Here is a 16141-nt window from a genome sequence, read left to right on the forward strand (position 1 = left end):
GTGCACGTGAGCACATATGCTTTAAAAGACAGAAGTTTCATGTGAGAGGGCAGTAGTGTCTTAATTATTACAGCCACATGGGAGGAACTCCACACATATTTTATATTTAACTGAAATTTATATTTTAATTGATCTATGAAGCATAAAAATTGTACACTTGAATAAACAATATGCCAGAGTAGAATATTTTGATACCTTTATCAGTTTGCTTTTTTTTCAGGAAGAGGAACTAAATGATTGACTAGAGATCTTCCACACTTATGCTTTCTTTTTACTTTTAAAGACATGAGAATAAAATTACATCTGAATGTGCATGAAGAATGAATATAATGTTCTTGTCATCTTCATGGAAAGACATCTTAAGTTTCACACTGTTAAGCTGGATACTAAGTAATGAAACATGGATATAAGAGAAAGACTGTTAAAGACTTACGGTTACAAACTAACAGTCCATTGTATGAGCTTTTAATAAATCAGCAATCCGTTTTATAAGCTTTTAGTAAGTGTGGTAAAGATCAGTTGATAGTAGCTAACATGTAATTACAGAAATAATCTCTTTGAAAGCCACATACATACTTTTTCTGTAAATTGCAGCTGTTTACATATTTAACATTAATATCTGTGGATCAGTGTATCTAGTGTGTTGTATTATAACAATATTGCATGTTTTCTTTCTTATTAGATAATGATCTTGACAAGCTATTATTACTCTTCAAATTATCTGATAAACAAACTGATTGGATAGAAAACTGTCGAAGACAATTTTGTAAAATGATGAAGACCAAACCAGATGTGATCAGTGGAAGTGGTGAGTGCATTGTTTCCTTTTCTTTTTGTACTAAGGATTGAACCCCAAGGACACTTAACCACTGAGCCACATCTTTGGCTCTATTTATCTCTTCTTTCGAGATAGGATCTCACTAGATTGCTTACAGCCTCACTAAGTTGCTAAGACTGGCTTCAAACCTGCAGTCCTCTTACCTCAGCCTCCCCCAGGCACTGGGATTACAGGCAAGCACCACCATATCCAGCGAGTGCATTGTTTTCTATTGTGTGTGTGTTTTTAAAATGAAATTATATTAATAGAAGCTCTGACTCCTGAAGATTACCCCTGGCATATCTGGAAAACATAGTACTAATTCTAGAAGTCCACCGACTTCTGAGAAACTTGTGATTCTGATTGAACAAAAACAATCTAAGACTTCTAAGCACTTTTTAAAAAATAATTTTTAGCTCTTGATAGATGTTTATTTTATTCTTTTATTATATGTAGTGCAGAGAATCGAACCCAGTGCCTCACACATGCTAGACAAGTGCTCTACTGCTGAGCCACAATTCCAGCCCCTAAGCACTTTTTTGAACTAAATGATACTGAAAGCAAAACTGGAATGCTACTTGGTCTTAACAGTTGTCACCTGAATATATCATATTGTGATATTTTTAGAAATTTTATTGAATTTTTTATTGTCAGATGTTTTGAAACACTGCTATATCCATCCAAATAAATTAGTAACTCCTAAGAAAATTTTGTTTTAAGGGAGTATCTCTATTTTTTAAATTAACAAGTAAGTTTATTTATATTCAGATATTTGTGTGTATATTAATTTCCTGAAATCTTTTTATTTATTTATTTGAATACTAATGATTGAACCCAAGGGTACTTAACTGCTGAGCCATATCCCCAGCCCTTTTTATTTTATTTTTAATTATTTTTAAAATTTGTTCTAATTACTTATACATGACAGTAGAATACATTTATACATTTTGATAAGTCATATATAAATGAAGTATAATTTCTCATTTTTCTGATTTTATATATTGTATGATCACATCAGTCATGCAGTCATATATGTACATGAGGTAATAACATCTGTTTCACTCTACTATCCTTCTTACCCCCATATCCATTTCCCCTTTCTTCACTCTCCTCTACTTAAAGTAACTCTATTCTTCCCTAGTGCCCTCCTGCCTCTTATTATGAATTAGCATCCACATATCAGAGAAAACAGTCAGCCATTGTTTTTTTGGGTTTGGTTTATTTCACTTACCATGATATTCTCTAGCTCCATACATTTACCAGCAAATGCCATAATTTCATTCTTCTTTAAAGCTGAGTAATATTCCATTGTAGTGTATGTATACATATGTGTGTATATTTTATTTACACACATTTTATTTATCCATTCATCTGTTGAAGGGTAGTTAGGTTGGTTCTATAGTTTAGCTATTGTGAGTTGAGCTGCTATAAACATTGACATGGCTACGTCACTGTAGTATGCTGAGTTTTTAAAAGACCTTCGGGTATAAACTGAGGAGTGGGAGAACTGGGTCAAATGGCAGTTCCATTCCAAGTTTTCTGAGGAATCGCCATACTGCTTTCCAGAGTGGTTGCACCATTTTGCATTCTACCAGCAATGTATTAGTGTACCTTTTCCCCCACATCCTCGCCAACATTTATTGTTGCTGTAGTATTCTTGATAATTACCATTCTGATTGGAGTGAGATGAAATCTTAGTTTTGATTTGCATTTCTCTAATGGCTGGAAATGTTGAACCTTTCTTCATATATTTGTTGATATGTCGTCTGTGAAGTGTCTGTTCAGCTCCTTAGCCCATTTATTGATTGGGTTATTCGTTTTTGTTGGTGTAAAGTTTTTTGAGTTCTTTATATATCCTAGATATTAATGCTTTATCTGAGGTTCATGTGGTAAAGATTTTCTCCCAATCTGTAGGCTCTCTCTTCACATTATTATTTTTTAATTAAATTGTTTTTATTTTTACAGACTGCATTTTGGCTCTTTGTATACAAATGGGGTACAAATTTTCACTTCTATGGTTGTACACAATGTAGAGTCACACCATTCATGTACTCATATGTATACATAGGGTAATACTGTCTGTTTCATTCTACTATCTTTCCTTCCCCCACCCCCTCTCGCCCCATTTTCCTCTACACCATCCAAAGTTCCTTTATTCTTCTCTTCCCACCCTGCCGACACCTCCCCTCATATGTATCGTCATGCACTTATCAGAGAAAACATTCAGCCTTTGGTTTTTTGGGCTTGACCTATTTCACTTTGCATGATATTTTCCAACTTCATTCATTTACCATCAAACGCCATAATTTTATTCTTCTTTATGGCAGAGTAATATTCCATTGTGTATATATACCACAGTTTCTTTATCCATTCATCAATTGAAGGGCATCTCGGTTGGTTCCACAATCTAGCTATTGTGAATTGAGCTGCTATGAACATTGATGTGGCTGCATCACTGTCGTATGCTGATTTTAAGTCCTTTGGGTATAGGCCAAGGAGTGGTATAGTCATTCCAAGTTTTCTGAGGAATCTCCATACTGCTTTCCAGAGTGACTGTACCAATTTACAACTCCGCCAGCAATGTATGAGTGTGCCTTTTTCCCCACATTCACGCCAACACTTATTATTGCTTGTGTTCTTGATAATAGCCATTCTAATTGGAGTTAGATGAAATCTTAGGATGTTTTAATTTACATTTCTCTAATTACTAGGGAAAATGAGCCCTTTTTCATATTTTTGTTGATCACCTGTTTATCTTCTTCTGTGAAGTGTCTGTCCAGTTCTTTAAGCCCATTTATTGATTGGGTTCTTTGTATTTTTGGTGTAAAGTTTTTTAAGTTCTTTATAAACTTTGGAGATTAGAGCTCTGTCTGAGTTGTGGGTGGAAAAGATTTTCTCCCACTCTGTAGGCTCTCTTTCACATTATTGTCTCCTTTGCTGAGAAAAAGCTTTTTATGTTGAATCTATCCCATTTATTGATTCTTGCTTTTATTTCTCATGCTATGGGAGTCTTGTTAACAAAGTCTGGTCCTAACCCAACAAGATGGAGATTCGGACCTACTTTTTCTTCTATTTGGTGAAGGGTCTCAGGTCTAATTCCTAGGTCCTTGATCCACTTTGAGTTGACTTTTGTACAGGGTGAGAGGGGTTTATTTTCATTTTACTGCATATGGATTTCCAGTTTTTCCAGCACTATTTGTTGAAGAGGCTATCTTTTGTCCATTGTAAGTTTTGGCACTTTTGTGTAGTATGAGATAACATACAAAAACATATTAAGAAGATAGGGCACCACGATCAAGTGGGGTTCATCCCAGGGATGCAAGGTTGGTTCAACATCCAGAAATCAATAAATGTAATGCATCACATCAGTAGACTCTTTTTTTTTTTTTTTTTTTTTTGTGTGTGTGTGTGTGTGTGTGATGATGGGGATTGAACCCAGGGCCCTGTGTTTGCAAGGCAAGCACTCTACCAACTAAGCTAAATCCCCAACCCATCAATAGACTTTTAAGGTTAAGAATCATATGATTATTTCAATTGATGCAGAGAAAGTGTCCGACAAAATACAACACCCCTTCATGCTCAAAACACTAATAAAAATAGGAATAGTAGGAACATTCCTCAACATTGTAAAGTGTATTTATGCTAAGCCCACAGCCAACATCATTCTTATTGGAGAAAAACTTAACGCATTCCTTTTAAAAGCTGGAACAAGACAGAGATACCCTCTTTCACCACTTCTATTCAACATCGTCCTTGAAATACCATCCAGAGCAATTAGACAGAACAAAGAAATTAAATGGATACGAACAGGAAGAAGAACTGAAGCTGTCACTATTTGCTCATGACACGATTCTATATTTAGAGGATCCAAAAACTCCATTAGAAAACTTCTAGAACTAATAAATGAATTCAGGAAAATAGCAGGATATAAAATCATGCGTAAATCTAAAGCATTTTTATTCATAAGCAATGAAAGGGAAATGAGGAAAATAACTCCATTCATAATAGCCTCAGAAAGAAATTAAAATACTTGGAAATCAATTTATCCAAAGAGGTGAAAGATCTCAACAATGAAAACTACAGAACATTAAAGAAAGAAATTGAAGAAGACCTTAGAAGGTGGAAAGATCTCCCATGTTCTTGGATAGACAGAATTAATATCATCTAAATGGCCATATTTCCAAAGATGATATACAGATTCAATGTAATTCCAATTAAAATCCCAGTGACATTTCTCATAGAAATAGAGAAAGCAATCAAAAAATTCATCTGAAAGAACAAAAGACCCAGAATACCCAAAGAAATTCTGGGCAGGAAGAGTGATGCAGAAGGTGTCAGAATACCAGACCTTGAACTCTACTACAGAGCAATAGTAACAAAAATGGCGTGGTATTGGCACCAAAATAGACAGGTGGATCAATGATTCAGGACAGAAGACACAGAGACATACCCACATAAATACAGTTATCTCTTTACATTGTTTGTTTTGATTGTATCTCTTGATTGTTTCTTTTGCTGAGAAGAAGCTTTTTAGTTTGAATCCATTCCATTTATTGATTCTTTTTTTTTTTGTTTGTTTGTTTTTGTTTTTTTGGGTGCTGGGGATTGAACCCAGGGCCTTGTGCTTACAAGGCAAGCACTTTACCTACTGAGCTATCTCTCCAGTCCCCATTTATTGATACTTGATTTAACTTCTTGTGCTTTAGGGGTCTTAAGGAAATCAGATTCTAAGTCAACATGGTCAAGATTTGGGCCTATTTTTCTTCTAGTAGTTGCAAGATGTCTGTTTTAGTGCCTACATCGTTGATCCACTTTGAATTGAGTCTCCTGCAGGATGAGAAATAAAGGTTTAATTTCATTTTGTTGTATGTTGCTTTCCTAATTTCATAATACCATTTGCTTATGTGTCTTTTCTCCCATGAATGTTTTTGGCCCTTTGTCTAGGATGAGATAACGTATTTATGTGGGTTTGTCTCTGTGTCTTCTATTCTGTACCATTGGTCTATGTGTGTATATTGGTGCCAATACCATGCTCTTTTTATTACTATAGCTCTGTATTGTAGTTTGAGGTCTGGAATTGTGATACCTCCCACTTCACTTTTCTTGCTAAGGATTGCTTTGGCTATTCTGGGTCTCTTATTTTTCCAAATGAATTTCATGATTGCTTTTTCTAGTTCTATGAAGAATGTCATTGGAGTTTTAATAGGAATTGCATTAAATTTGTGTAACGTTTTTGGTAGTATGGCCATTTTGACAGTATTAATTTTGCCTGTCCAGGAGCATGGGAGGTCTTTTCATCTTCTGAGGTCTTCAATTTCTTTCTTTAGTGTTCTGTAGTTTTCATTGTAGAGGTTTTCACCACTTTTGTTAGATTGATTCCCAAGTATTTTATTTTTTTTGAGGTGATTGTGAATGGGGTAGTTTTCTTTATTTCTCTTTCAGTGGATTCATTACTGATGTATAGGCATAAGTTTGATTTATGGGTATTGATTTTATATCCTGCTACTTTGCTGAATTCGTGTATTCTAGAATTTTTTTGGTGGAATTTTTTAGATCTTCTAAATAGTCATCAGCAAATAGTGAATTTGAGTTCTTCTTTATCTGTTTGTGTAACTTTAATTTTTAAATTTTTTATTTTTTTCATTCAGAACCAAAAGCACCTCATTTCACACTTCAGTTTCTGCATGTTGTTTTAAAAATTATTTATTTTTAAAAAAATTTTTTACAGACTGCATTTTGATTCATTGTACACAACTGGGGTACATATTTCGTTTCTATGGTTGTACATACCATTCGTGTAATCATACATGTACATAGGGTAACGATGTCTGTTTCATTCCACCATTTTTCATACCCCCTCCCTCTCATTTCCTTCTACAAAATCTAAAATTCCCCCATTCTTCTCTCCCCACACCCCCACCCCCATTATATATCATTCTCCACTTATCAGGGAAAACATTCAACCTTTGGTTTTTTGGGCTTGGCTTATTTCACTTAGCATGATATTCTCCAATTTCATCCATTTATTTGCAAATGCCATAATATTATTATTCTTTATGGCTGAATAATATTCCATTGTGTATATATACCATAGTTTCTTTATCCATTCATCTGTTGAAGGGCATCTAGGTTGGTTCCGCAATCTAGCTATTGTGAACTGAGCTGCTGTAAACATTGAAGAATCGAATCATTAAATGGGCCAAGGAACTGGATAGACACTTTACAGAAGAAGACATACAGGTAATTAATAAATATATGAAAAAGGGTTCAACATCTCTAGTAGTTAGAGAAATGCAAATTAAAACAACTCTAAGATTTCATCTTACTCCAATTAGAGTGACTATTATCAAGAACACAAACATTAATAGATGTTGGCGTGGATGTGGGGGAAAAGGCACACTTTTACATTGCCAGTGTAGTTGCAAATCGGTGCAGCCACTCTGGGAAGCATGTGGATAAACCTCAGAAAACTTGGAATGGACCCACCTTTTGACCCAGATTTTCCACTCCTCGGTTTATGCCCAAAGGACTTAAAATCAGCATGCTGCATGTCTTTTTTTTTATTAATTTTTTTTATTTGTTCTAATTTGTTGTACTTGACAGTAGAATACATTTAATTTCTTTCTTCTGATCAATTGCTCTGGCTAGAGTTTCAAGGACAGTGTTGAATAAAAGTGGTGAAAGAGGACATTCTTGTCTTGTTCCAGTTTTTAGAGGGAATGCTTTCAATTTTTCTCCATTTAGAATTATGTTGACCTTGGGTTTATCATATATGGATTTTACGATGTTGACATATATTCCTACTCTACCTATTTTTTTCTAGTGTTTTGAACATGAAGGGGTGCTGTATTTTTCCAGTGCTTTTTCTGCATCTATTGAGATGATCATATGATTCTTGTTTTTAAGTCTATTGATAAGATGAATTACGTTTATGGTTTCCATATGTTGAACCAACCCTGCATCCCTGGATGAATGCCACTTCATTGTGGTGCACTTTTTAATATGTTTTTGTATGCGATTTGCCAGAATTTTTGCATCTATGTTTATCAGGGATATTGGTCTGAAGTTTTCTTTCCTTGATGTGTCTTCATCTGGTTTTGGGAATAGGGCAATATTACCCTCATAGAATGAGTTTGGAAGGGTTCCCTCCTTTTCTGTTCCATGGAATAATTTGAGGTGTATTGGTGTTCTTCTTTGAAGGTCTTGCAGAACTTGGCTGAAAATCTGTCTGGTCCTTGGTGTTTCTTAATTGGTTGACCTTTGATGGAGTTTTCTATTTCTTTACTTGAAATTGTTCTGTTTAAATTGTGTATGATCCCCTGATTCAGTTTAGATAGGTCATATACTCTAGAAATGTGATGTCTTCCATATTTTCTATTTTACTGGAGTATAAATTTTCAAAATAGTTTCTTATTATCTTTTGTATTTCAGTTATGTTGTTTTGATTTTCCTTTTTCTTTTTTTAAAATTTTTTGTAATTTGGTCTAATTTGTATATGACAGTAGAATGCATTTATACATTTTGATAGATCATACTTAAATGGAGTGTAATCTCATTTTTCTGATTATACATATTTTAGGATCACATTGGTCATGCAGTCATTTTTCATCATGTATTTTTAGTAATTTGGGTTTTCTCTTTTTCTCATTCTTAGTATGGCTAGGGGTTTATCAATTTCATTCTTTTTTTTTTTTCAAAGAACCTACTTTTTGTTTTGTCAATTTTTCTAATTGTTTCTTTTGTTTCAATTTTATTTATTTCAGCTCTGATTTTAATTATTACCTGTCTTCTACTGTTTTTGGTGTTGATTTGTTTTTCTTTTTCTAGGACTTTGAGATGTAATGTTAGGTCATTTATTTGTTGGCTTTTTATTCTTCTATTGAATGAGCTCAATGTAATGAACTTTCCTCTTAGTACTACCTTCATAGTGTCCCAGAGATTTTTATTCGTTCTTGATTTTTTTTACTATACATTCATTATTCAATAGTGTATTATTTAGTCTCCATGTGTTAGAGTATCTTCTATTTTTTATTTTATTGTTGATTTCTAATTTCAGTCCATTATTATCTGATAGAATATAGTGTATTATCTCCACTTTTTGTTATTTACTAGGAGTTGCTTTGTGGCATAAGATATGGTCTGTTTTAGAGAAGGATCCATGTGCTGCTGAGAAAAAAATGTATTTGCTCATTGATGGATGAAATATTCTATAAATGTCTGTTAAGTCAAAATTATTGATTGTAGGGCTGGGGATATAGCTCAGTTGGTAGAGTGCTTGCCTCACATGCACAAGACCCTGAGTTCAATCCCCGGCACCGCAAAAAAAAAAAAAAAAAAAAAAAAAAAAAAATTATTGATTGTATTATTTAGTTCTGTAGTTACTTTGTTTAGGTTTTGTTTGGAAGATCTATCCAGTAGTGAATGAGGTATGTTAAAGTCACCCAGTATTATTGTGTTGTGGTCTATTTGATTCTTGAAATTGAAAAGGTTTTATTTGATGTACATATATGCTCCCTTGTTTGGGGCATAAATATTTACAGTCGTTATGTCTTGCTGATATATAATTCTCTTCAGTAGAATGAAATGACCTTCTTTGTCCCTTCTGATTAATTTTGGTGTGAAATCCACTTTATCTGATAGGACAACTGCTTGTTTACACAATCCATATTAGTGATATGTTTTTTTCTCATCCTTTCACCTTCAGTCTGTGGATATCTTTGTCTATGAGGTGGGTCTCTTGGAGATAGCATATTTTGGGGTCTTGTTTTTTAATCCAATCTGCAAGTCTGTGTCTTTTGATTGATGAGTTTAGGCTATTAACATTCAAGATTATTATTGAGATATAATTTGTATTCCTGGTCATTTTGGTTTATTTCTGGCTCTTAATTTGATTTAGTTTCTTCTTTGACTATTCCTTTAGTGTAGTTCCTCCCTTTTCTTGTTTTCATTTTTTTTTATGTTTTCACTTCATCTTCATGGAATATTTTGTTGAACATGTTCAATAGTGCATGCTTTCTAATTGTGAATTCTTTTAACTTTTTTTTATCATGGAAGGCTTTTATTTCATCTTCAAATCTGAAAGAAGTTTGCTGGATATAAAATTCTTAGTTGGCATCCATTTTCTTTTAGAGCTTGAAATATGTTGTTCTGTGACCTCCTAGCTTTGAGGGTCTGGGTTGAGAAATCAGTTGAGAGTCAGATTGTTTTTCCCCTGTATGTAATTTGGTTTTTTTCTCTCATGGCCTTTAAGATTTTAGCCTTATTCTGCATTTTAGTCATTCTCATTATAGTGTGTCTTGATGTGGGTCTGCTGTAAGCCTCCTGTGTTTGATTTTCCATTTCATTCTTTAAGTTTGGGAAGATTTCTGGTATTATGTCATTGAAAAGATTGTGCATTCCTTTGGTTTGTATCTCTGCTCCTTCATCTGTACCGATAACTCTTAAATTTGGTCTTTTCATGTTATCCCAAAATTCTTGGAAGTTCTGTTCATGGATTCTTACCATCTTCCCTGCATGGTCAACTTTATTTTCATTATTCAATATTTTGTCTATATTACCTGAGGTTCTGTTTTCCAAATGGTCTAGTCTGTTGGCAATGTTTTCCATCGAATTTATAATTTGGTTTATTGATTCCTTCATTTCAAGGATTTCTGCTTTTTTTCCCCCACAATCTCTCTTTATTGAAGTGATCTTTCACTTGCTATATTTTCTCTTTACTTTCACTCTTTATACCATCCTTTGCTTCACAAGTATCAGTTTATGTACTTTCTAAACTCCTTCTTGTACATTTCTTCTACCTTGTTTTTAGTGGATTCTCTTATTGGGGCATATTGGTTTATTTGGGGCACTTTGTTCCCTTGTATTTTCATGTTGCTTGTGTGTTTTCCCATCTAGTTGTATGTATCTGAGACAGTACAGATTCTACCCAGTAGATCTATATTGTCCCTTAAGGTTTCCAGTGTCCTACCTTTAAGAGGGAGACCAATATGAACAGCACCCAATGTAAAGAATATATAGCCTTAAATCTAATAGCTCCCACCAAGGTATCTACTTGCTTTCTTGCTTTAAACAGAAATGATGTGTTCAGTCACTGGCTACAATATTAACAGAAAATTTGCTAAAAGGGTTTACAATTTCAAATAGTGGACAAAAAGAGACCAGAAATAGTGTAGGATATGATGTTCATGAGGGAGAAAGAGAGAAGCTAGAAATAAAAGTCCACAGGAAGAGTGGAAGAGGAACCAGCAGAGATCGGCTGTTAGGTGGAGAAAAGGTAGAATGGGAATCCAGGAAAACAGCAAAGTGACAGGAAAAATACATATAAAGTAAAAAAAAAAAAAAAATTATAAGAATATACAGCAGAACTGCAAAACCCCATGCATATATCACTAGCCTCAACAAACTGATGCTTGAAAAATGCCTTGCTCCAAATAGTGGAGAGAAATGTTACTGAAGAAAAAAATAAAAATAAAATAAATCTCCGTGGAAAATTGAACAACTGTTTCTGTTGGTGTTTGATAGTTCTCAGCTCTGTCTCTGACTTCTCAAACATTTCCTGTCCCATACTGTCCCTGGCAGACTCATTCACTATCTCGGGGTAGCAGGGGCTTTGGTGGTAGCGGTGTCTGTGGCAGTAGCCCCGGAGGCGGTGACTGCTGGGGCAGCCATGTAGATAACTGCTGCACCCAGAGAAAAGACCCTCAGCTGCCTGCAGCAGCAGGGTCAAGGGCAGCTGCGCACTGAGAGAGAATTCTTCCATCAGTGGCAGTGGTGGCTTTGGCAAAGGCACTCTGGAGGAAAGACCTCCAGGTGTCCTCGGTAGGGCCCTCAGGGGCAGCTGTGCCCTGAGAGAAGGTCTCTGGTTGATGGCAGTGGTGTCTGTAGCAGCATACTACTTGGATTTCTTGAAGATCGCCATTCTAACTGGAGTGAGATGAAATCTCAGTGTAGTTTTGATTTTGTTTTCCTGATTGCTAAGGATGTTGAATATTTTTTCATATATTTGTTAGCCATTTGCAGTTCTTCTTTTGAAAAATGTCTGCTTAGTGCATTGGCCCATTTACTGATTAGGTTATTTGTTTGGTGGTAAGACTTTTTGTTTTGAAAAACATGCTCACACGCACGTGCGCGCACACACACACACACAGTTTATTAATCTTTTGTCAGAAGAGTACCTGGCAAAGGTTTTCTCCCATTCTGTAGGCTCCCTCTTCATGCTTTTCATTGTTTCCTCTAAGCAACTGTAAACTTAATTGACAGTACTGGTGTCCTTTCTGACCCTTGACTATGCATTTTTATACTTTTTAATACTCATTTCACTTTGAAATCATATTATGAGTAGAGTTCATGAAATGAAAGGATTTAAAACATTTCATTGCACCACCCTAGGAAAGAATCATTTTCTCAATTCTGAGTTGCAAAGTATATAAAATGTATATTTCATGGATTTGAAAGAGGCATGAACTATGCATTAATCCTGGTTTTTGAGTACACTAATTTTTTCTCTGTGCGAATAATGATGATAAGATACTACAGCCTAATTAGTGTATTGAAATAATTTAACAAATTCTGAAATAATCCTCAGAGAATCTAAAGATAACACATTATTCTTTTCCAGTTTTATACTGAATAGGTTCTCAGATAAGCTATTAAAATTTAATTTAAATTGGAAACGTTGTTGTGAATACTAAAACTGTATACATTTTGAGTTGGATCCCCTTAGAGTATAACTGTGAAGAAGTTCAGGTGACTTTTATCTACCAGTCTGTGATTTTAGAGATGCATTATCACGTATCATTCTTGACCTTTAATATCCTAATTATTCTCTTGTTTATTACAGCTTTAGTAGAATTACTTGAAAAATTTGTGCTTCATATCACTGAAAACCCTTCTGAATGTTACTTCCCTTCAGTGGAGCACACAGGTAAATTTTAAACACTTTGATGTTTAAAGTATGCTCAATGTGAAAATAGATAATATTTCATAAAGATGTGTAATTAGATTTCAAAAATGTGCAAGTTTTCCCATCCTTAAACTCTCTTGTTTAATGCCATATACATTTCAGATATCAAATCTCTTTGCAAATGTATGTTTCCTTATAATTCTGGGATTTTATTTTTATTTGTTTGATTTATCCATTAGAATTTGTTTTTCTTTAGGTAGTGTCTTCCATTCTTCTGATTTTATCAGGTATTCTCTGGTGAGCACATCTCATACTGTTTTACTATATTATTGTTTTCTTTTGGAATATCACAATATTTCAGGCTGGATAAATTATAAAGAAAAAAGGTTGATTTGGCTTCTGGTTGTTACCCAAAGTTGAGAGGACACATCTCATGAATGACTTTCTTTCTGACAAAGTCCTGAGATGGATGGTGCAGGGCAACCTGAACTACAGAGAGTGCATATGTGTATGTTCTGATCTCTCCCTCTTTTATGGCCATCCATATTTAATCATGAAGGCTATACCCTTATGATTTTACCTACTCCTAGTCTCCCAAAGACCCATCTCTCACGTGCCATAGATTAAGTGTCCACCTTCTTATATCTTACATTGAGGATTAAACTTCAACATGAGTATCAGAGTTGATGAACCAAATTCAGTCTACTTGCTTCATATAAATTAATGACTTTAAAATTTACATCTACTCAAAGATCTACCATAAGTTTCATTCTCATAGATCCATCTGACTAGTAGCTAAACATCACCTGGATGTAGTATAGAATACCTCAAACTCAGAGTGTCAGCAGGGACTTTGGATCTTATTGACATATGTTGTCCTGCATTTTCTGTCTTGATAGGCAGTACAGTGATCTACTGGTCATCTAAGCCAGAAACTGAAGAATCATCCCTAACTTTAAGTCCATATTTCCCTTTCAATTACTCAATTATGTTCTATTCTTAATATTTCTCAAATTCATCTAATTCTATCCATCTTTACTCTTATTTATGTTGATTCAGGCCAGCCTCACCTCTTACCTTCGATATGGCAGTAGACTTTCTGTACATGGTATATCGCTTTGGAGTCTTATTCTTTTTCAAAGGTATTCTTTACATTGCTCTCTGAGTGAACTTTGAAGTGCAAATCTGACCTACTTATTACCCCTTAGAATTTACCCTTGATCACTGCATGAAGTCTAAGCCTACCATGGTGCTCCAGGCCTTACATTTTCCTGCCCCCTTTTTTTTCCCTCTACATCATCCCTCTCTCCATACCTCATGTTCATTTTTCAAGAATACCAAATTATTCATTTACACACATATTATTGTTACCCACATGTTCATTTATTCTTCAAATAGATATTATACATGACTATGTACTAATACTTTTTAAATTGCTGGGATACCAGCAGCAATCAAAAGAGAAAAATATTGCCTTCTTGGAGTTCACCTTCTGATGCAAAAACAGAAATAAATAAAAGGTTCAGTATGTCAAGTGGTGTGATGCTAAATGAGAAATATACAGCAGGGCAAGGAGCAGGAAGTGCTAGTAGTTGGAGTGGTTGTTTCAGTATAATTGTATTTACACAAGGTTTTACCAATCTTGTGATTTTAAATCCACAACTAGGAAGAGAAGTGGGAGAAAGAGTAAATGAGTATTTTCAAGGGGAGAGATTTCTCTTCAAATGGCCACAAATAAGACTGCTTAGTCTGGAAAGGAGTTAGAGGAAGTTTGTTGGTGTTAATATAAGAGGGGAGAGAGTGCTCTAGGGTCTTGAAAGTCATTGTGGGGTTTTGAACATATGACTGGCATGCTAATTTACATTTCATAAATTCACTATGGCCACTGTATTAAGAAAAGACCAAAGGGAATGACAAAGGGCTTAAGCGGGGAGATGAGTTATGGTGCTATTGAAAAGATCCAGATGAAAAATTGTGATGACTCAGCTGAGAATGTCAGTAGTGGAGACAATGAGAAGTGCTTGGGTTTTGGGTTGTATTTTGAAAATAACACCAACAGGATCGAGTAACAGGTTGAATATGGGGTATGGGAAAAAAGGAGGAGTCAGAGAAGACTCTTAGGCTATTGTTCTGACTGCTGGGAAGATGGAACAACTATACCATGAGATGAAGAAAGGGGAATGAATCTGCTTGCAAGGGGGAGCTTCGAAGTTGGCTTTTGCTTTTATGCTATGTTGTGGATACTTGTTAGACTTTCAAGTAGGCACACTTTGTATATGAATAGGTATGCTAAAGTTGAGAGGAAATGTAGGAGCTGGAAATACAAAGTACTAAACCATGAACTTGGCATATACACCTAATAACACATCCCATTTTCATTTCTCATATTTTGACCTAATGTCTGATTATTCATATCAAACTCCTGTAGTGTAGTTCTGTGTCTTACCATCAGTATTATCCTCTGCAACTGGAATAATAGTATCAATAAATATTTGCCAACTCAAAGAATTGGTAAAAGAATGAAAGAAGAGGACTTTATATACTGTGTCAATGAGTTTTAAATGGTTTACTTTATGACCTGTTAAATACAATGTCTGAGAAGAAGCTTTACTTTATTTATCTATACCTTAGGAAGATTATTAAGTAATTATAAAGGATAAAGTGGAATACTGAAATTTACAAAAAAATGGACATCTGGTACTTAAAGGCAGTGAATGATGGCAGTAGAGAAAGAGCATAGGTATATGGCAGTAGATCATGAAGGGTATTGCTTCTCTTATCAGGGTGACATTTACTGCAGGAACCATCATTCAAATATGTCTTGTTTATTCAGGATAGGTATTCTATAATAGTCATATTTCCATAAAAAGAAAAAATTTGAAAATCAAATATGTTTTCAGTCTGGCTTATCCTTTCTCTCAATACCCATCCATGCCCAAACACAGCACCACCTTCACTTTAGTGAACCTTTGCTCCTATTTCTTCTGGGTGAACATTTCTCTCCGCACAACACCTATATGATAATGTTCAACTTAACTGCAAAATATCACTTTACCTTTTACTCCCAAACAGGAAGACCCTCCTCTCCGCTCTATTGCATTCACTTTAAATTGCTGTTCTGATACTTATAATATTGTCTGTGACTAACTTAAATATTCATTAGGTCTCAAACGCCTTAGTATCTTTCATATGCATTGATTAAATACACTTGCTGTTATATAAGCATCTGTATTCACACAAATAAAATTCTATAGCGATTCTGAATACATTGATATTTACAAATGAACCTATAACTATTTATTCATAGTAACATCTAATGCAAATATGAGAAAGGGATAAAAGTAATCATCAGAGAATGAAAGCAAAGAAATGAGACAAAATAAATAAAAATTAAAGTAGGTGAAAAGAATTGATACCTGTTG

General features: G+C 34.6%; 1 protein-coding gene across 2 annotated transcripts in view; it reads left to right on the top strand.

The window, feature by feature from the left end:
• Positions 1-16141, top strand: part of Tbc1d32 (TBC1 domain family member 32) — a 301835-nt gene that overhangs the window by 243906 nt on the left and 41788 nt on the right. For both annotated transcript variants that reach the window (XM_047558656.1, XM_047558654.1), the window contains exons 27-28: positions 683-808; positions 12657-12740. In XM_047558656.1, the coding sequence (XP_047414612.1) occupies positions 683-808; positions 12657-12740 (210 nt within the window). The remainder of the gene's footprint in view (positions 1-682; positions 809-12656; positions 12741-16141) is intronic.

This window comes from Sciurus carolinensis, chromosome 7 (genome assembly GCF_902686445.1).
Source record: "Sciurus carolinensis chromosome 7, mSciCar1.2, whole genome shotgun sequence".
Classification (NCBI taxonomy): Eukaryota; Metazoa; Chordata; class Mammalia; order Rodentia; family Sciuridae; genus Sciurus; species Sciurus carolinensis.